Source organism: Rhinatrema bivittatum, chromosome 1 (genome assembly GCF_901001135.1).
Source record: "Rhinatrema bivittatum chromosome 1, aRhiBiv1.1, whole genome shotgun sequence".
Classification (NCBI taxonomy): Eukaryota; Metazoa; Chordata; class Amphibia; order Gymnophiona; family Rhinatrematidae; genus Rhinatrema; species Rhinatrema bivittatum.
This window is the reverse complement of record NC_042615.1, coordinates 608,934,469-608,955,099: the sequence shown is the minus strand read 5'-3', so window position 1 is coordinate 608,955,099 and position 20,631 is coordinate 608,934,469. Positions and strand designations below refer to the sequence as shown.

The 20,631-nt window shown below is 44.1% G+C and overlaps 1 protein-coding gene across 1 annotated transcript in view; it reads left to right on the top strand.

The window, feature by feature from the left end:
- HSD17B4 (hydroxysteroid 17-beta dehydrogenase 4) overlaps positions 1 to 20,631 on the top strand; it is a 424,146-nt gene that overhangs the window by 190,221 nt on the left and 213,294 nt on the right. The window contains exons 15-16 of the mRNA XM_029620119.1: positions 4,898 to 4,969; positions 9,949 to 10,052. Of these exons, the coding sequence (XP_029475979.1) occupies positions 4,898 to 4,969; positions 9,949 to 10,052 (176 nt within the window). The remainder of the gene's footprint in view (positions 1 to 4,897; positions 4,970 to 9,948; positions 10,053 to 20,631) is intronic.

The window sequence follows — 20,631 nt, the reverse complement described above, 5'->3', positions numbered from 1 at the left end:
AAGGAGTTTGAGTTGCTGTTACTGAGATGACACCAGAACCAAAATGTGTTTTTTGTAGGATGAGTTGTATGGGGAATGTCATAATTCTGCTTTACATCCATTATTGTGGGTCAGGGGGGTTCCCGTGGATGCAAACTGTACTTTTACATCTAGCCCCGTGACATTCGTGGGTCAGTGTGTCATGCATGTGAGAACCATCTGTCAGGTGTGTCCCAACAGAAAAAAGGTTGAGAACCACTGGTGTACATTATTCAATGCCCCTGTGATTTAATATATGTGGGACAAACATGTAGATCGCTTAGAATCCGTATTATAGAGCACCGCAGCCAGATTAAGGCACTGAAAGAACATGCCCCTTTGGTGGACCATTGGAGCGAGCTTAATCTCTCATCGGAGGGCATTAAGTTCTTTGTTATCAAGAAAGTTTATTTGAAGAATGGTGGGGATTTGTCCGCGGCATTGTGGCGAGCAGAGCAAGGTTTTATTTTTAAATGGAACACCACGGCCCCGCATGGACTCAACGGTCTGGTCGAGTGTAATGCATTCCTATAGAGATATTCTGGATTCTTAGTGTTGGCCTTAAAATGTACGCTGATTGGAGAGTATTCCATTGAATAGTCAGCTGATGTATGTGGGTTTTCGTGAGCACATATATAATAGAGGGAAGTTAGTTGGACGTCATTACGCTCTTTTCAAATGTGAAGTACGCGTCACTTCCGGGTAAGTGTTCATTGAGAGATCGCGTTGGTGAGTGTATGAGTCTTTGTTAGTTACTGTGGGTGTATTGTTCATTCAAAGTAACCTTTGTTGTGTTGTAGATGGTGAATTCCCATTCGGGATTAGATATACTGATATGAATGAACAATACAGATTGATGGAGTAACCATCTGCCGTTTGGAGATTTTTGGAGGTACCGTAAGCTTTACGATCATAGTTAATCCTTATCTGGGTGATTAGTGATACATTGTATCCCTCCTTGGTTTAGATGTGGGAAGTAAAGATGATATTTTTTATCCTTTGTTATAGAATTGGACATCTATTGGTGTTATAATCATCAAATGTAGGGTATGACGAGTCAAGAGCTGGTATTCGTGCTTTTGAAATAAGAGTAATAACATTTATGATTTTGACGTACATCAAGTAAGTTGATGATAAGAAACGTAGTGTTCCGGTTGATGCATGTTAACGCGGTATTTGTCCTTGAATATTTTATTTATTGTACCTTTATCAATTTTTGTTTAGATTCATGTGAGGTTGATGAAGAAACCAGTGATGTTTGCTGAAAGTAGTTAATTAAGAAGAGACAAAATTGATTGGGAAAGCTATTCTGGATGTGTTTTGATGTTTGTCCATCCCTGAGGAAGCCCTTAAGATAAAACGGGTGAAACGAAGATCTTTGTTGGACATTAGGACTAACATCGGTGTTTTTCAAAATTCTTAAAATTTAGAAGTCATAAGACATATATATTATAAAGAATATCTTATGTTATTGATGAATATTGGATAATTGGTTTTAGATGTGTGTGTATGTGTGATGGATAAGTGTGCTAGAGAGAATTTTAATGTTAGATAGGTAATTGGGGTATACATTAATAAATGAGATTAAATGTTTGATATGTCCTCTTCTTGTGTATATTGTGTATTACAGTAAGGAAGAGGTAGTTTGTTGTTTTTTGACCCTTGTGTGACTATACACGACCAAAGGTTTAGACATTAAACTGCTTTTATGTTCTAGAATACGCTTATTGAACTCTCTCTGATAGTTTTGCCTATATAAAATGTATTACATGGACATATAACTATATAAACTACTCCCTTGCTTTTGCAATTTGTGAAAGAATTCAATTTAAAATGCATATTGCGCCCCGGTATATGTAACTTGTCTATCCTTAAATTAACCTTACCAACTGAGCAATTGCCACACGGGCATTGGCCAGGTGGTCTCTTGTCACGAATTGTATTCATTGGCAATGATGAGATATGGTCTTTGGGACCAGTGTCCTTGTGCAGCCCTGTCTTCTTCCTCCCACTCGTGGGATTATGTGATTGGGTATTTCCTAGGTGTCTGAACTGGTCTAGCAAGATGAGAAGAACGGAGAAATATCTTACTTTTTAATTTCCTGTCCTTGAATTCTACTAGACCTGTTCAGAACCCATCTGGGAAGTCAGTGGCTGCATTCTTGTGTCCTTGGCTGAGAGTCTTTCGGTTCTTGCAGAAGTATCACGGACTGAGAAAACCCAAGGATTCTGTATAATCTTCTGGCTGGTTTCCATTTCTATTTTTCCCCTTCTATTCCCTGTTGGAATTTTGAGAAGTGAGTTATTGGAGAGTTTCATCCAGTTTTTTTTCATTTTTCAAGCTGTTTTATAATTTTTCCTAAGGCTTTTTTTTTTCACTCTACTACTTTGACATAAGGATACGTGGCAAGTGCCAAATCTTTGCCACTCTTTATTGGCAGTGGTGATATTAATGAAAGGTTTGTGGTTCTCTCTCCATCTGCTGGCAGGGCCATATAAACCTGGATTAGTCTAGCAGTATTCATGGAAATAACATTAACAGGTGAGACTACATTTCTCTCCTCTCTTCCTCCTTCATAGCCTTGTCATTGTCTCCCCCTTTAATCTTTTACAATCTGTTTTCCCTTCTTGCTTCATCCTGATGGATGGGGTGTGGTGGACCAGGATTAAAGTAGAGAAGAAGTTAGAAATACTCTCCCTCCTTTCAGCCTTCAGATCTCACCCTATTTTCCTCTGACTTCTAATCTCTTCCTCATCCTTTGATCCAATTTTCACTCTCACCTTTCCCTTCCATCACCTATTGGATTTTCTTCCTCTTCTCCTTCTCCACCAGTTTCCCCTTTCAACTTCATTTGCTTTCACCACTGTTCCCCTTTTCAGGTTCTCTCCTCTCTCAACTGACCTCCTCCCAACCAGGTTCTCTTTTTTCTTTAGTTTCTATCTCCTCTTAACCAGGTTCTCTCCTCTCCATCTTTTTCCATTTCCCCTTTCCCCAACCATTTTCTCTCTCCACTTTTTTCCCTTCTCCCTTCCTCCAGTTAGGTTCTCTCCAGCTTCCCCTCTTCCCCAACCAGTTTCTCTACCTTTCCCCAATAGGTTCTCTCCTCTTTATCCCTTTTCTCCCTTCCCCAACATGATTATCTCTCCTCTCACCCTGTTCCTAACCAGGTTCTCTTTCTCTCCCTCACCAGGTTCAGTCATCTTAACTCTTGACCTCTTCTTTCTCACTTCCCTAAACCAGGTTCATTTCTCCTTTCTCCCAACCAGATTACTTTCCACCTTTTTCCCATCCTCAAATCAAGTTATCTCCTCTCTACACTTTCCCTCTGCCTCTTCCTCCCCAGCAAGGTTCTCTCCTCATCATCTGTTTTGCCTTTCTACAAGATGGTCATCTCGCTACCCTCCTATTTCCTTTCCTTTCCTTCCTCTCTCTTCTCCTTCCATTTTCTTCCAACTAGGTTCTCCCCTCTCTTAGGCCTAGCTGCTCTGCCCCTGTTCCTACTCCTAGCTGACTAATGTGCTCTTTCTTCAGCAATGAGCTGGTGTGCTGGCATGCAGGTCGGCATAAACATGTTTCTCGTACTTGTGGATTTTCTGTGCTGGTGAAGACAGGGCTGTGAGGATGGGAATATGTTCATATGTTGCCCTGCGAGCTGGCATACCACTTATTACAGCCTTCACTGCTGAAGTGACTGGGGAAGGAGCAGGGTCGCTAGCCCCGAAGCGGGAGCAAAACAGCCAGAGAGGGAGCATTTAATGGAAAAAGTTCCTCACCGAACAGTTTAGGTGCTCTGTAATGTATTGGTTGGAGCCGTTAGAATCTGATACCTGTGTTACCTGAGGGAATGTGTGATGCCTCAGGCACGGAACACGAGCAGGGCGTAGACCATGGAAACAGCAGCTTCTGAGCACCGCCATTTCTTGTATGATTGATGCATCAACCTCAGATTTTCACATACCTCCGTGTTGATTCAGGGAGCGAGTGGAGGAGTACCTGAAAAGCAGCAGTTATGAACTTGTAACTTGTTAATACAGGGGCTGGAAAGTAAAACTATGATCGTTCACTTTAGAGCTCACCACAAAAAGGTGCTTTTCACTGATTTGTTTTTCTTGTAAAACTGAAGAGTCTAATCTCTTAGGTCATATTTTACGATTGAAAGTACCAAGTATCATTGTGCAGATGTTGACTAGCCTCAACTTTCCATGTAATAAGTCTGTCTTGTGTTCTTTCTCTTTTTTTTTTTTTTTTAACAATTTTATTTTCCATTTTATTAAACATGAATGAAAAGTCTAATTTAGTATTTTCCTTTTTTTTTTGTGGTGGGTGGTAGTGTTGCTCCTTACAACACCTCACCTCAGGAGAGAAGGAAATCCACCGAGCCATTTGATTTTGTTTGCTATGTAAAGCTTGGCCTGCCGCCAAGTTTTTATTATGTTATCTCATCAGTAGCCAGTAACCTCTAGAGAGCCATTTTCAAATCCATTTATCTTAGTAAATTGGCCTGTCTGCCTGGCTAAAAGTTCACGCAGGCTTCCCCAGTGCATGTGTTTTTAGCTGAGGCATTCCTGGGAAGTGTTGAGGTCAGGGGAGGAACCTGGAATTTTCCAAAGCACACATGCTAATTTACTCCCTCCACCTGGCCTCTTGCACAAATTTCTCATGCACAGTATGCGGCTGGTGTTGGTGCACGTGCTTTGCATTCGCTAATTCTTAAAGAGAAGCTACCCGGGTGATTTCTGTTTTAAAAATGAACTGAGGTTACGCACAGCAAAAAATGTCTATGTCCTTTGCAAATGTGCCGGTTATTTGTAAATTGCCACCTCCCCCACCCTTAATCTACACATCCTCTCATGTTATGCTGTTTTGTTCTTTTGGCAGGTCAGATAACTTCAGAGGCCACGGTTGCAGATGTCATTGACAAAGGCTCAGGCGCAGTTATTATTTTGGATGGTAAATCTGCATACACTTTACAACATAGTTGTGTTTATTTGTGTGTGTGTGTCTCTGTATGTGTATATATGTGTGTGCACACAGAGACTTGAAGGAGCAGATTCATTGATGTTCTGCTATCATGTGAAAACTCAGTCTCATTGATGATAAAAACTGGAGCAAATTTTGCACTGCAGCAAATCTTTTTGCTAAATCTGCCTTACCATGCATACATAATTAGATTCCACTATGCTGAAGATGATGTCGTCAAATCAAATATTGATCACTATAAGAGTAATAGATCAAGGAGCAGGCCGTAATTGAAATGATGAAGTCAGTATAAATGGTCAGATTAAAAAAAAAAAAAATAAATGGAATTAGGACCTGATTTACTTGGGCTTCCATTGTCTATATGAGAAAAAACGCTTAGTAAAGCAGGCTCATAGTTTCTTACTTTTGTAGTTTTAGAACTGTTGACTTGTTAAGAGAAAATCATCAGTATTATCCCTATTGGCTGCTTTGTCTTTCTTTCGTTTTGCTCTATTTGCCTTGAAGTGCAAAGCAATTTCATCATCATTATTGTATGCCAGAAATTTTCCAGGAAGAGTAGGTTTAGCTAGGGTGAGTCAGCAATGCAACTGACACACAAACTGTCAAAGTTTTGCATGGACCATGTTGAAGAGAGAATTATCAAGAGCTGGTACCGTTTTTGAACGCAACCATAATCTTGTAAAGGCAGCCAGTTATATGAATCATACTTCTGATAGCATGGCCCAATTTACTGCATTTGAAGCCACTCATGCGTGTGCTTTCTATTACATAAAAAAATAAAAAGCCTTCCAGGACAGTCTACCCTTTGTGTACGGAATTAATAGCTTCTTCTACATAAAAGCTATGTGAGGTTCACATTCAGTAAACCAGAGATAGACTAATTATCAAGCCAAAATTAGCCAGAAAACTTGTCATGGATATTCAACTGGACGTGTATCCCACTGAATATACTCGGCTAAAGTTTTCTGGGTATGGATATCTAGATAACCTTAAACCTAAATCGCTATATTTGAATATAACTAATTAGGTTTAAAGTTATTCAGGAATGTTACCCAGATAACTTTTACCTTAACAGGCCATATTCAAAATTACAATAAACAAAAGGGGAACCGCTAACACAATGATCTTCCACAGTAAGCTGTATTTGTCTTATGCAATTTCTTTTTGATGTTGAGTGCTGGTATCATATAATCATTTCTTTGCCCAAATTAGGCTTGTTCGTTTTTAAATATAATCATTTACCAGCCCTTCCACTTCCACCCATGCTTGGCTGATGGCATTGCTGTCTCTCAAATCTTATTTTTTTTAAAAAATTTTTTATAATGTATTTAAAATAAATTCAAAATTTATAAATAGGCACTTTTTGTTCTCTTTCATAAATTTCTTTTTCTCTTGTAAGATTCTCTCATTTTGTGATATGACCCACTGCTTGCCATAATCTCCCTCTTCTGAGCTTTGCCATAGATTTTTATTCACTTTTTGCAGTCTCCTTCTGTGGGTTACTCCACTCTACTTGCCAAAATTACCCTTCAAGAATCACCCAACACTGCAGTGTTTCGGCAGACATTGCTGCCTGCATCAGAAGTTTCTTGAATGCTGCTGTTGGGGAATCTGCCTCTGTCATTAGAAATGGCAAGGCACTTTTCCGATAGCATCCAAGAAGCCTGTGATGTAGGCAACAATGTCTGCTGAAACATTACAATGTTGGGTGATTCTTGCAGGGTGATTTTGTCAAGCAGAGTGGAGTAACCCACAACAGGAGACTACAGAAAATGAGCTTTGCCATAGATTTTTGTTCAGAAGAGGGTGATTTTGGCAAACAGTAGGTCATATCACAAAATGAGAGAATCTTAACAAGAGAACAAGAAATCCACAAAAGAGAACATACGTGCATATTTATAAATTTTGAATTGATTTTAAATGTATTATAAAAAGAGACTCGAGAGAGCAACACTATCAGCCAAAAGTGGGTGGTAGTGGAAGAGCTGGTAAATGATTATATTTAAAAACAAACAAGCCTAGGTTGGGGAAACATGATTATATAATACCAGCACTCAACATTAAAAAAAAAAATTGCATAAGACAAATACAGCTTACTGTGGAAGATCATATTGTTGGCTGTTCCCCCCCATCTGTTTGTTATAACATAAGGAACCATTGCTCTGTAGCTTCTCAGAAAGGGGGGTTGGTTTTCATATTCAAAATATAACTAGTTAAGTAGCAAAAAAAAAAAATCCTTCTGGGGCAGCAGGCCTGATTTCCTCACCCCACAAAATCACTGAGAGTTTTGTGAGGCATAGCCTCTACTTGTCCCCTCCCTTCTCAAGACCCGCCCCTCCCCAAGCAAAAAAATAAGTTGTAGGCCACATTGGCCTGAGAAGCCTCCCACCACCCACCATCCCCTTCCTCTAAAAATAAGCAGGCTCCAAGCCCTCTCCTACTATCTACACATCCTCCTCCTCCCACCTGCAACTCCTACTCTCCCGTGCCACACGGAATGCAACAAAAGGCCCAGGGCCATTGCTCCCAGCGGCCCTGGGTAAGGTCGGGAGGGTTTGGGTAAGAGGGGGCGAGTAGGGGGCAAGAAAGAGCTTGGAGCCTTCTTGTTTTTAATAAATTCAGGATGGAGAGGTGAGGAGGCTCCTTGGGCTGTTATGGTTGGTAACATTTTATTGCTTTTTTTTTTGGGGGGTGACTGGATAGAATCTGAGCTCCTGACCCTGAGGGATTTTTGTTTAATTTTTTTCCCTACTTAACTGGCTTGGTTTTGAATATAGCAGCTTAAAGTTATTCAGGTAGATGTTCCTGGATAACTTTAGACCTGCTCTGAACGTTATCAGACTTAGTCGAATAACTTATCTGGCTAACTCTGCCTCAAAATGTCCCTGGAATGCTGCCAATTAATGTGGATACATTTTATCCAAGTAATGACTAAGCAGATAAGTTATATGCAAGTAATGACTAAATGGATAAATTATATCCTGTTAGTGGGGCTGGAAATTTTATACCTCTGGGTTTGTCCAGCTAACTCAGTGATGGCTAACCTATGACACGCGTGTCAGAGGTGACACACCGAGACGTTTTTGCTGACACACGCAGCGTTTCATGGACTATCGGGAATTTTTTTAATTTTTTTTTTTATCGGCTGTGCCAACCCTTTAAAATTAGGTTTTTAGTATCCCCCCACCCCCCCTCCCCAATGCCCCCAGGCGCAGGGAGGCTCATTCGGCGCAGCGATAGGCAGGCCGTGGTGAGGCTCACATCACCACGGCCCGAAGAAACAGATCGCATTTAAACACGCTGATGCTCCTCCTCCTTCCTGGCTGTGCGGCCCCGGAAGTAAAGTTGCCGGAGCCGCGTGGGCAGGAAGGAGGTGAAGCATCAGCATGTGCAGAAGAGGAGCAGCACTTGTGCTTACGAGCTGCCGCGAATTCCAAGTCGCAGCGGCCTGAGAAGAGGAAGAGGCCCGGTAGCAGGGCCACTGCGGCCCGAGAAGATCAGGGTCACTGCAGGCCCATCCTGCAGCGACCTGCGAAGAGGAGGCCCAGAGCTGAGAGAGAGGCTGAGGGTCTGTAGAGTGTGTGAGTGCGCGTGTATGAGATGAGTTGAGAGATTGTGTTTGAGAGTGAGGACCAGAATGTTTGCAGAGACAGCATGTGCTTGAGCAAGACAGCATGTGGGAGAGAGAGAGAGCGCCTGTGTGTGAGAGACAGCATGTGCCAGTGAGAGACTGTTTGTATGAGAGAGAGCATGTGAGAGTGAGAGCCTGTGCTTGAGCATGTATGAATGAGCATGTGTGAGTGAGAGAGAGCCTGGGTATGTAAGTCAGACAGCATATGCCACTGAGAGATTGTGTGTATGAATGATTGTATGAGAGAGCATGTGACAGTGAGAGCCTGTGTGTGTGTGAGAGAGAGAAATGCATGTGAGAATGAGAACCTGACTGTGTGTTTGAGGGAAGAAGATGGAGAGAAAAGAAACAGAAAAAAAGACAATATAAAAGGAATTGGCAAAAAAAATAAGAAAGGGAAGGTGGGGAAAAAAAAAAAGCCTGTGACCAACCAATTAGAAAACTAAGATCAGACAGCAAAGGCAAAAAAAAAATATAGATTACTTTTTAGTGATTGGCACATGTAATCTTTGGGAATGTGCAAGAATAGCAATTTCTCTACGGATCTCACAATGTACGAGATCAGCATGGAGAAAGTGGAAGCCCATGGGGCCTGCACAGAGGAGGCAGCAGAATGGGCTTCAGTGTCAGTAGCAGCAATCGGCACCTCCCCAATAGCCACGTGGCAGCAGTGACAGTGGCAGCAGAGGAATGAGAGAGGCTCTGAGGTTGCTGGCAAAAGAAAGAGAGGGGGGTCTGTCTTTAGTATGTGCATGTGTATGAATGGGACTCTGCTTGGGGGTGTATGTGTGTGAATGCATGGGTGCCTGCCTGGGGGTCTGTGTGTGTGAGAATGAATGTGTGCATGCCTGGGGGATGGGGAGGGAGTGGTGTGAAAATGAATGGGAGCCAATAAAAGAAACAGACTGACAGATGAAGTTTGTAACGCTTGCTTGGGCTTGAAGTGTACGAAATACCAACCTTCAATTGAAGATTTAGCCAATGAAATTCAGCAACAAAAAAGTCACTAAGCAGGTAAGGTAAAGAATTATTTGTTTTTACTTTATTAATAAATACAGAACATATATTAAAATTATAACTTTGTTATTAATTAGAGCTACAAATAACACAAAATTATGGATTTTTCTAGAAGTGACACACCACCCGAGTTATGCTCGGGTTTTTTATGAATTTTGACACACTGAGCTCAAAAGGTTGGCCATCACTGAGCTAACTCAAGTTATCCAGACAATCCCTTTGAATATGGACCCTTTGAATAAATATTTGCTTTGCTCATTTCAGTTAAGAGAGATTTTTTTTCTTTTTCATTGTTTTTCAGTCCATGCATACTGTGGGAAGGAACTTTTATGCTATAATCAGTTCACTGTGTTTGTTGTTGGAGCTGGTGGATTTGGTGGGAAGCGGATATCAAATAAGGCCAAGGTAAATGTTTCCTTCTTTACAACAAAGATAAAATTGTAGAAGAAAATCTAATTAACTCTTTTTTTTTTTTTTATGCCCATGAATTCTCATCCCATCTCAACAGATTTTAATGAGTGAAGGAATAATGTAAAACACAGTATTCATGTTCTGTTTTAAGCTGTAGCTGGAGGTACATTTTGTGATGCTGCTCTTTGATATTCTCTATAGTGATCTCCCCTATTCAATTGTACCTGCAGGACTTGTGTGTAGGAGAAATGACTAGTAATGAGCACTGCATTATTTATTTAGAGGGAATATGGAATTATCTGGGAGACTGGATGTTTAGGAAAATAGCCTGAGAGTTCTTGGTGTCTGTGTGGATTTTTGCAGGGCTTGGTGGTGGGGCATTGAGGAGGGAGAGTGGGCTTGGATGATGGATTGGATGTTGGTCTTCTGGGAATCAGAGGAGTAAGATGAGACATGGGGTGGCCTGGTAGTGGAGGTAGTGAAAAGCAGTGCAGTGGCAGGATTTGGACATGATTGCGATGCATGGTGGTGAGTAATGTTGTGGAAAAGATTGGGAGGATCGGGTTAGAGACATGGGGGGAACTAATGTTGATTTGGGTATGTGAATTTGTGTGCTCATCTACCCAGATTAGTAGAAAAATCGAGAGGAAGAATGTCAGTTGGGTAGCCTGGATGGGCAGCTGTTATTTACTGTGTTAGTATTATATATTTCTAATTAAGTACATAGCTTTGTTCAATAGTTCTTAGCACAGTTTCCTATTTGCTCCTCATTCAGTCAGACCAGTCCAGGCAAATGGATTATGCCCACCGACCAGCAGATGGAGACAGAGATAACAGGCTCACTGACATCACTCCGTGTATTCGTCCTTGCTGACCTCAACCTACCAGTTTTCTGTCTCTAGAAGATGGTACAGTTCACATCCCATGTTCTGGACTGAGTCTTGGCAAAGAAAAGATAAAGGAAAGGGGATTGCTAGCAGATCCTGAGTTAATAGACATTCTCCCTCTCTCGGTTGAGCAGTGCCATAGGTGAGGTGGGTTTTTTTTTCTTCTGATAAGTATTAAGGCAGCTCTGGAGGTGAAACCTTAGTGCTCCCTTTCTCCAAGGACAAGCAGAATGGTAGTCCTCACACAAGGGTGACATCCGATGGAGCCCAGCACGAAAAACTTTTGTCAAAGTTTCTAGAAACTTTGACAGGCACACTGAGCATGCCGCTAACCACGTGTCCACGTGGGGGTCCTTCTTCAGTCTCTTCCTTTCTGCAAAGCTGTTGCCTTGTGGTTGTGAGCTTGTGCTTTTTTGGCATTTTTTGGAAATTTGGGGGTTTTTCTCTTCCTGCATCACGTAGGGTCCCTCGTATTTTTTTTGGGTTAGCTGTCTGCAGTCTGGTAAGTCCTTTGAACATTCGCTGTCGATTACCGATGGTTTCATCACCCAGTGTCTGCCGACAAGCGAGTGCACGCCACATGCTTTTTGCGATGGCATCGACCGGCTTTCACTGATGCCCCAGTGCCCCCGGACTATGTCCATCACAGACCCCCATGAAGTCTGCATCCTCTGCATGGGGGCATCCCACGACGTCTGCGGTTGTGACCTCTGTGCCCAGATGACCCATAGGGGCCATCGGGCATGTTTTGACAAGAGGGAAAAGTTATTCAGGTCCAAAAGATCGGATCCATTGTCTTTTTCGGGGACCACCACCCCGCTCGGTAACGAGATTCCGGTCTCGACCCCTGTCGGGATCGTCCCCTAAACTGTTCCCTGGCCCTGAGTTGAGAGCCGGGGACCGACCAAGGTCTCTGTCGTCCCATTCCCGAACGGGTTCCTTGCCATCATCGGTTCCGGGAAAAGACCGTAGTAACCATCAAGAACGATTGAAGAAACATAGACATCGGTCATAGTCTTCTAAACCAGACCATGGACAGGCATCAGCATCAGTGCCTCCTCTGAAGCAGTCTTGGGTGGAGGAAGCAATTCTCTCCGAAGGCTCCAGGCAGCCTCTACCAACACAGAAGGAGGGATTGGTGCCCCCCCCCCCCCAGTGATCCAGGGGATGTCCTGATTCTGCTTTCTCTTCCTCAAGCTGTTTTGTCTTCTGCAGCCTTTGAAGAGGAATTGGAGAGGCGCATGTGGTTGGTGATCTGCAGGGCTTTGAGCCTCCAGTTCCACCAGGATTGCCACTGCCGCATGAGTCAACTCCACTGGTGCTTGCGCTATTACTGGAACAGCTTGATATGCTGATCGGTGTTCTACTAACACAGCCAGCACAGATACCTCAAGCCCCTTCACGGCCGAAGGGAGCATCACTACCACAGTCACCGGCACACATCCTGGTGAGCGACTCCTCAAAGGAGGAAGGGCAATCAAGTTTGATGGTGCCCCGCCACCTTCCAGCTCCCCCAGGACCATTGAGATCAGCGCCATCAGTACCTTCGGTGCCTCCAATTCCCCCCCCCCCCCCCCCCCGACACCATTGGACCCATCATAGAGATGAACTGCCGGGCCTGATTTCCAAGATCTTGAAGATGCTGGGTGTTTCTGGTATGGATTCCTTATTGGAGCTGAAGAAGAATTCCATTTTGGTTTTATTTGTAAAGCCTCTTATTTTTTCCCTGTTATGGATGCCATTTAGGTATTGATTGATCTAGAATGGGATGCCACAGAGGCAATTTTCAAAAGGGATGGTACATTGCAAGGCCTGTACCTCCTGGATCCAGCTGTGAGACAGCATTTGCATTTTCCCAAAGTGGATGCGCTGGTCTGTGTTGTCTCTAAGTGGACAACTATCCCAATGGAGGGAGGAGCGGCCTTGAAGGATGTGCATTGTAGGAGGATTGAGTCGATCCTTAAGCAAGCCTTTGAGGCAGTGGCAATGACTTTACAGCTAGATTCCTGTTGCGCCCTTGTGGCATGATCTTGTCTGCTTCTCTCTCAGGAAATTGATGATTCTGGAGTGAATTCCAGAGTGATTATGGAACCCACTGTGGATGCGGACTGCGATGTGGTTTGTATCTTGGCCAGATGATTGGTTTCGGTAAGTGGCCCAACAATGTGGTCCTATCTACGGATGCTCTGCTTGATGGGGGCAACCCTGGAAGTGGTGCCGTGGGCGAGGGTGCATATGCACCCTCTTCAGCACTCACTGCTATCTTGTTGGAACCTGCAGACTCGGGAATATTCGTTTCAACTCCACTTGCCAATGGAAATCTCTTCTCGGCTCTAGTCGTGGTTGCATGAGGCTCATTTGAGAAAAGGGAGTTTCCTTGTCCTCCCTGACCTAGGTGGTACTCACGACAGATGCAAGTCTCCAGGGTTAGGGAGCTCATTGTCGGGAGCTGATGGCCCAAGGACATTGGAATGCCAAAGAGTCCCTCTGGAACATCAATCACCTGGAAGCCCGGGCAGTCTGATTGGCATGCTTGCAGTTCAGCCATAGGCTGCAGGGTTAAGCGGTCCACGTAGCATCGGACAACACGATGATGGTAGCCTACCTCAATTGCCAGGGAGGACCCAAGAGCCAGGAAGTGTCGCAGGAAATAGACCAATTTATGGAATGGGCAGAAGGACATCCTTCAGTTGATCTTGCCTCTCACATTGCAGAAAAGACAACATAAGAACAGACTTTCTCAGCAGGGAGACTTTGGACCCAGGAGAAATGGGGGTGTTAGCCGAGGTGTTTCAGCTGATAGTGGATCGCTGAGGCCTTCAGTTTCTAGACCTGCTGGTGACTTCTCACAATGCAAAGGTTCCTCGATTCTTCAGTTGCAGGAGAGATCCGTTGTCCCTGGGCATAGATGCTCTCATACAGGTCTGGCCAGAAGACAGGTTGCTTTTATGCCTTTCCTCCGTGGCCCTTGTTGAGCTGGATAATTCACAAGATTGAAGGCCACAGGGGGCTGGTACTCCTTGTGGGACCGGACTGGCCCAGACGTCCATGGTATGCAGATCTGCGAAGACTCCTGGAAGAGAACCCCTTTCATCTTCTGCCGCGCATGGATCTGTTGCGGCAGAAACCGGTTCTTCACAAGGATCCATCTCTGTTCTGTTTTACGGTTTGGCCCTTGAGAGCGCTCGTTTGTTGAAGAGTGGATATTCTCCTTTGGTGATTGCCACCTTACTCCTTGCTTGAAAGTTCTCCACTTCTTTAACCTATTGTGGGTTTGGAGAGTATTTGAGGCCTGGTGTGAGGAGTCTGGTATTCTTCCTTGTTCAGTTAAGATCCTGCTCATTCTGGACTTTTTGCAGGATGGGTTGAATAAAGGATTGGCCCTTAATTCCTTGAAGGTACAGGTTGCGGCTCTTGCCTGTTTCAGAGGTCCAGTAAATGGTGATTCCTTATTATCTCATTCTGATGTGGCCTGTTTTGTTTTTTTTTTTGAAGGGAGTGAAGAATCTTCGGCCTCACTTGGTTACCAATCTTATTGTGGAGTCTTAATTTGGTGCTGGATTTCTTGGCGGGCCCTACAGTCAGACTGCTATGTAGCCTTTCCTAGCGGCTATTGATCTTGAAGACAGTGTTCCTGGTCGCTATGTGTTCTGCCTGTTGAATTTCTGAGCTGCAGGTCTTGTCTTGCTGGGAGCCATTCCTTTGGGTTACTCCAGGGGCATTGCAACTGCGTATGGTTCCATCCTTCTTGCCTAAGGTGGTCTCTGATTTTCATTTGAATCTGTCCATTTTCTTGCCGTCCATGGATAAGGTCAGGGATGCAGAGGATTATTGCCTCCTGCGTCCCTTGGATGTGAAGAGACTTGTTCGGTATCTGGAATTTTCTGAACCTTCCGGAAGATGGATCCACCTGTTTGTCCTCCATGGTGGAAGGAACCAGGGCGAACCGGCTTCATGGGCACCAGTAGCTCGCTGGATAAAGTAGGTAGTCACGGCTGCATATGTGGATGCTGAAAAGCTGTTGGCTACTCAGTTAAGGCTCATTCCGCTAGGGCTTAGACAGTGTCATGGGCAGTGTTGCGTGTCCCGTCTGCAGCAGGCCCGCATCTGGGCCCACTTACACTCTGCGCCCAGCTTCCAGTCCTGGTTCGTCCTCCCTCGTGGCTGTGGGCAGCTGCCTATGCTCCCAAGCCACCTCTGCCGTACCCGGCTCCACTGCGGACCCCTCTGTTTCTCGGTAGGTCTCCCCCACGTGTGCCACGGGGAGATGCCGCCGTCCAGCACCATGCTGTCCTCTAGGCAGGCACGTGTGCACCTTGCCGGGTTTTAAAGGGGCTGCAGTGGGAATCCAGCCCACGGCCCCAGGTGATGATGTCACTGGGCCCTGGTATATAAGGCAGGGTCCAGGCACTTGTCGTGTGCTCATTCCTGATCCTGTCTATGTTTCTGGTTCCTGCTCCTGATCCATACCTGGTCCCTTCCTTGCCTCGTTGGACTGACTTCTGGCTTTGACCCTTGCTACGCATCGACCACGCTTGGACTGACTTCTGGCCTTTGACCCTCGCTTAATTTGGACCATGCCTGGATTGACTTCTGGTTTTGAACCCCGCTCATTTGACTGCCTTTCCACGTCTGCTGCCTGCCCTGATGCAGGCCTGCTCTCTACTACATCTTCTGGTATCTCCCTGGACTTGGCCTTTCAGGCTCTGGCCTACTATTACTTGGGCGCTACCTGTCTTCACCTCTGGTTCCCTTTAGCGCTCGGGTCACTGGATCCCTGCCTCGTCCGTACCTGCTTCAGCCTTCCTATTACGTCTACTGGAAGTCATCTGGAGGCCCACCTAAGACCAGCTGGCCCTGGCACCCAAGAGTTCAGCCTGCAGGGAACGTGGGCTGGTATTGGCAAAGCTCCAGTTGGCCTCCGTCACTCAGCCAGCTCCGCCTCCCGACGGTGGGGACCTGTAGGGCTTGCCCTGCGGATAGCGTCAACCTCACCTCGGGCTAAGGGTCCACCTCCGGCGCAGCAGGCGGAGGTTAGATTGATGTTTCCCATTTTATATCTGACAAGCTGCGACATGGTCATCCTTACATACTTTTTCCAGGTTTTACTGTTTGGATGTGCAGGCCCAGGAGGATGCAGCCTTTGCATGTGCAGTGTGGACTGGACCATGGGCAGCTTCCCACCCTGTTCAGGAGTAGCTTTGGTACATCCCACTGGTCCTGAGTCCATCTGTGTACATGCTAGGAAATAGAGAAATTACTTACTTGATAATTTTGTTTTCCTTAGTGTAGATAGATGGACTCGGCTTCCCGCCTTCGGCTGCCAAATGTTTGTGACAGTAGTCCTCCTGGACTCCGGGTTCCAAGGGATTAATGGTAAGTGTTCATCCAGTCCCTAGATTGGGGTACCTACGTTCTTACTTGAGTTCAGTGTTTCTTGATGGTTGAGAACAGTTATGGTTTCCTGTTTTTAATCAAGTTTTTGCTAGTCTGTCCACAGTTGCTTTTGAAGAGAATGCTGGTGGGCTGGAGTCACTGCAGCAGTATATATACTGTGATGACATCTTGCTCTGTCTCCATCTGCTGGCAGAAAACAAAATTAGCTGGCAGAAAACGAAATTAGCAGTAAGTAATTTCTCCAATCGTGAAATGTTCACACATCAATAAGTGATCTTTTTGCATGTGAATTGAAAAAGGCAAGGGTTCTGGTGATAGCTGCACATCTATAGCTAATGATGACAGTTGCTATAGAACAGCTGAAATTCATTTTATTTTAGAAACATTTTTCTTCTAGGTTCTATCTTCATTTGCAATTATTTGGATTTATATAGCGCTCTCAGGCTGACCAGGATTGTTATCTTTTTTTTTAAAACATTGGCACATTGATTACCTAGCGCTTGTAGTTATCCAGGTTCTTCCTATGAATTGAAAAGCAGTATATTGAGTAGAAAAGAAAGCCACCTTTTCACTCTCTTCTGTGCTTTCTTGATCTTAAGATGAAAGTTTCCAGGTTGCTACTAAATACATGTTTGCTCCATATTGTCAGATGAAAAAAGAAACTTTAATTTTACAATTTCTATAATTGTTGAGCCATATTGATGGAGAAGTAAACACACACAGTAGCCATTCAGTTTGGTCAATAGTCTCCAAAGAGAGGGGGCTGTTTCTGTCACTATTTAATTTCTGCTACAGATTGAGTTGAGTGCAGTTGAAGCTGCAAATGGAGCTAGTATATTGGTGAGAGGGGAGAGTGACAGTGTTTTAGCCAGAGGGAGGTACTGATGTTGGGTTAGATGTGGGCCAAGGCTCAGTTTATAGAGAGGTAACTGGTGACCATAGAAGATGCTTTAGGCTGTCATCTCTTCTTTGGAACAGCCCCTGTTTTGTAGAATTGACTGTTTCCTGGAGATGGTCACAAAGAGGCTCATGTGCAAGATCATGAGTAGAGACTGGGTACAAATTGGTGAAATTGGATCTACAGGTTGCTGATTTAAAAGCCTTCGATGCTGCTCTGGTAAAAGACAGGCTTGTGGGTCATTGCAAGCTTAAATCTTTGGAAAACCATAGTAAAAAGATGAACTTAAAGATATCTCAGTTTCTCCAAGCCTTGTGTCATTATACCAGGTAAAATACTTAGGATTTATTATAAGGAAATTTACAAGTGCCATTGGAGACTATCCCTCCAAATACCAGCGTCTTTGGTATTCCAGTGGGTAACGTGAATGAGAACTGGGGAGATGATGAAAGCAAAATCATAGACTTCTGCTGCTGATCTTGTAACAATTTCTAGATGTAAATCCTTTATGAAACTAATTAGGAACTTTTTTCTGGTAATAAAGTTTGCTATTGAACTAGATAAGAAGTTGACAGTGAACGTGTATTACAGGTTTAAATGTAAGTGCTTTTTTTGGATATAACAATTCTCTGTTTCCTGATGTATGTAGAGTCTCATTTTAGGTGGAAAATGTTTTCATCTAAGTGACAAGTTGTTGTCTATGGGCAACATTGATGATGTGATTTTCTTGTTTGTGTTATTAGTTTTCAAGATAATGTGATTCTTCTATGATCCAATTCAGCTGCAGAATGTTTTAGGTAATGGGTTTGTTCCACAGTTTATGGTGCTGGATCTGCCTCTGGGTGAAACAGGAATTGCTCAAGATGTTTCGGTGAGAAGGTTAAGTGGGGCTGGCAACTAAGAGTGTATCTTCGGCTGTCTTTTTCTTTTTCTTATTTTTTTTTTCCTTTTGCCTTTATTTATGCCATTTCTTTTCCATATCTTGGATTCCTTTATAATGTAGTTTATAGATTTATTTATTTGATTTATAGTCTGCTTTTCAGCACTTCAAAGCGGATTACATTCAGGTACTGTAGGTATTTCCCTATCCCCAGAAGGGCTCACAATCCGAGTGCGGGGAACCCTTGGTCCCCCACTAACTGGTCCTTGATCGCTGCCTGGTAGGTTACAGCTAGGAGGGACAGACCATTCCTTGCAGCACCTTCCCCTGAGGATGCCTGCAATGTTTGTCCTTGTCCAGAAGGGGGGGGGGGGTTTGGAGCCTTAGTGCATGTGGTCAGTTTAGTTTGAGTTCTGTTGGGGGGGGTAGGTGCTGCTTTTGGTTGGGAGGCTGCCCAATTCCAGTGCATCCCTTGTCTGGTAGGAGCTGTACCTTCCTGAAAGAATAAAAGACTTTAGTAAGATGTTTTCCCAATTTGGTTGTGCTCTGGTGTAATCCTGTTCCTGCTGGTGAGGCAACCCCCGTACCCAAAGGACAGGAGGGAGAAGACCTGGTTATTCCTTTTCAATCAGTGAGCGGACTTCAATGACTCTGTCCCCAGTGGTGGTGATTTGGGTTTTTGAGAGTTGCATTTTAGTGAGGAGGTTTTTGTACCACCTCTCCTCATTGTGTAGCTAGGCTGTCAAAAGCCTTGCTGTCTCCAGAAAATAGGACCATTTCCCCTATTGAGAAAACACAACAAATAAGTTGAGGAATTTTTCTAGGCTACATGCAAGTTAAATACTTCACCTCTGTCATACACACAAAATCGAACTTCACAGAGTACAGAGACCCACATATTACAAATATGGAGACAGAAACTGGAATGGAAACCCCAAAAGGCCACTCTGCATGCAGTACAAAACAGGAGAAATGGAAACAGAAATATAGCACATAACATAGTACCAAGATCTGCAATAATGCACATAGATTAATATGCACAAAGTTACACCTACAATATGGCGTGCACTCAAATGGAACAATCCTACCTATAAAAAAAACAAAAAAAGCAACACTACCAATGTTAAACCAGGTCCTAAACACCAATACACCTCCAATTAGGAAAGCAGAAAAAGCCAAGCCCTATATATAGATCCCCACACAGAGAAATAACTGTAAAACTATATGAATGAATGTTTCAACACAGCTGAACAGAATAACATCTAACAATTAAAAACTTAAAATTATTAAAAATTCTCCAAATACAATAAAATATTTCTAAAGAGCAGACACATCCCATGATACCCAATAATTAAAATGGCAGTCAGTCAAGAAAAATGAACTTAAAAAGCCACCTTTACTTACCCTCTCCAGCAGTTCTCCAACTCTTTTCCCTTGCAGGCCACAACAGAAGCAACAGTAACTGCTGAAGCTGTCCTCAGGGTGGTCCTCCTTAGGGACCACAATCTGTCTGTCTGTCTCTCTCTCTCTCTCTCACACACACGTCACCTCTCTGAGAAGTCTCAGTCACACAGTGCTCTGTCTTACACAGACTTTCAATCACACACATTCTCTCTCTTACACACAGACTTTCAATCACACACATTCTCTCTATCTCTCATAGCCGCAGCCAGCCAGAAACATGCTCCATCTCTCTTTCACACTCAGAGAAGCACCCTCCCTTACTCACATACACACCGAAGCACCCTCCCTGTCTTACATACACACCACACATAAGCACCCTCCCCCTCTCACATTCACATCACATACACCCAAGCACCCTCCCTGTCACACACACACACTGGCCCCCAAGCTGATCAGCTCCAGTCTTTGGCCCTGCTGGTCTTCGATCTCTTCGATCTCCGGTGGCGGCCTGTGATGTCAGTGTTCAGCCATGCCAGCCTGGTCTCCAGCGACGGCTTTGGTCTTTGGCCCCGCCGGCTGCGGTTGGAACGCGACACACCTGCCGGTGCTTGGCGACACCCTGGTGTGTCGTCACACACTGGTTGAGAATCGCTGGGCTAATGGATGGAAATGAAGAAATTGGATAACCTATATTAAGTTTAGGTGCCACATTTCCAACTAGGGGTAACCTGTATGGAGTGATAGTTACTACCCTTAACATAAAGCTTGGTGTGACCAGCCTAGAAATGTGGTGACCAACCTGCACAACTGAGGCCACAAATTTATGGCTAGGTTGTGGCATAGAGCAATTTATGAGACTGTTTCGCATTTGCAGCCCAATTAGAGGTGAATATTAAGAGTTGCTTGCGTTGAAAGGCCCATATGCTCGTATATGGGCCGAATGCAAGCAACTCATATTTTAAAACTGGTAGATTACGTGTGCATATGAACGAGCAACAGAACGTGTGGGAAAAAAAGGGCAAATTTAAGCAGGTCAGAAGTGGGGTCAACATTTTGTGCGTAAATCCTGATTTTAAAACTGGTGAATGTAGGGCACATCAGACTTGC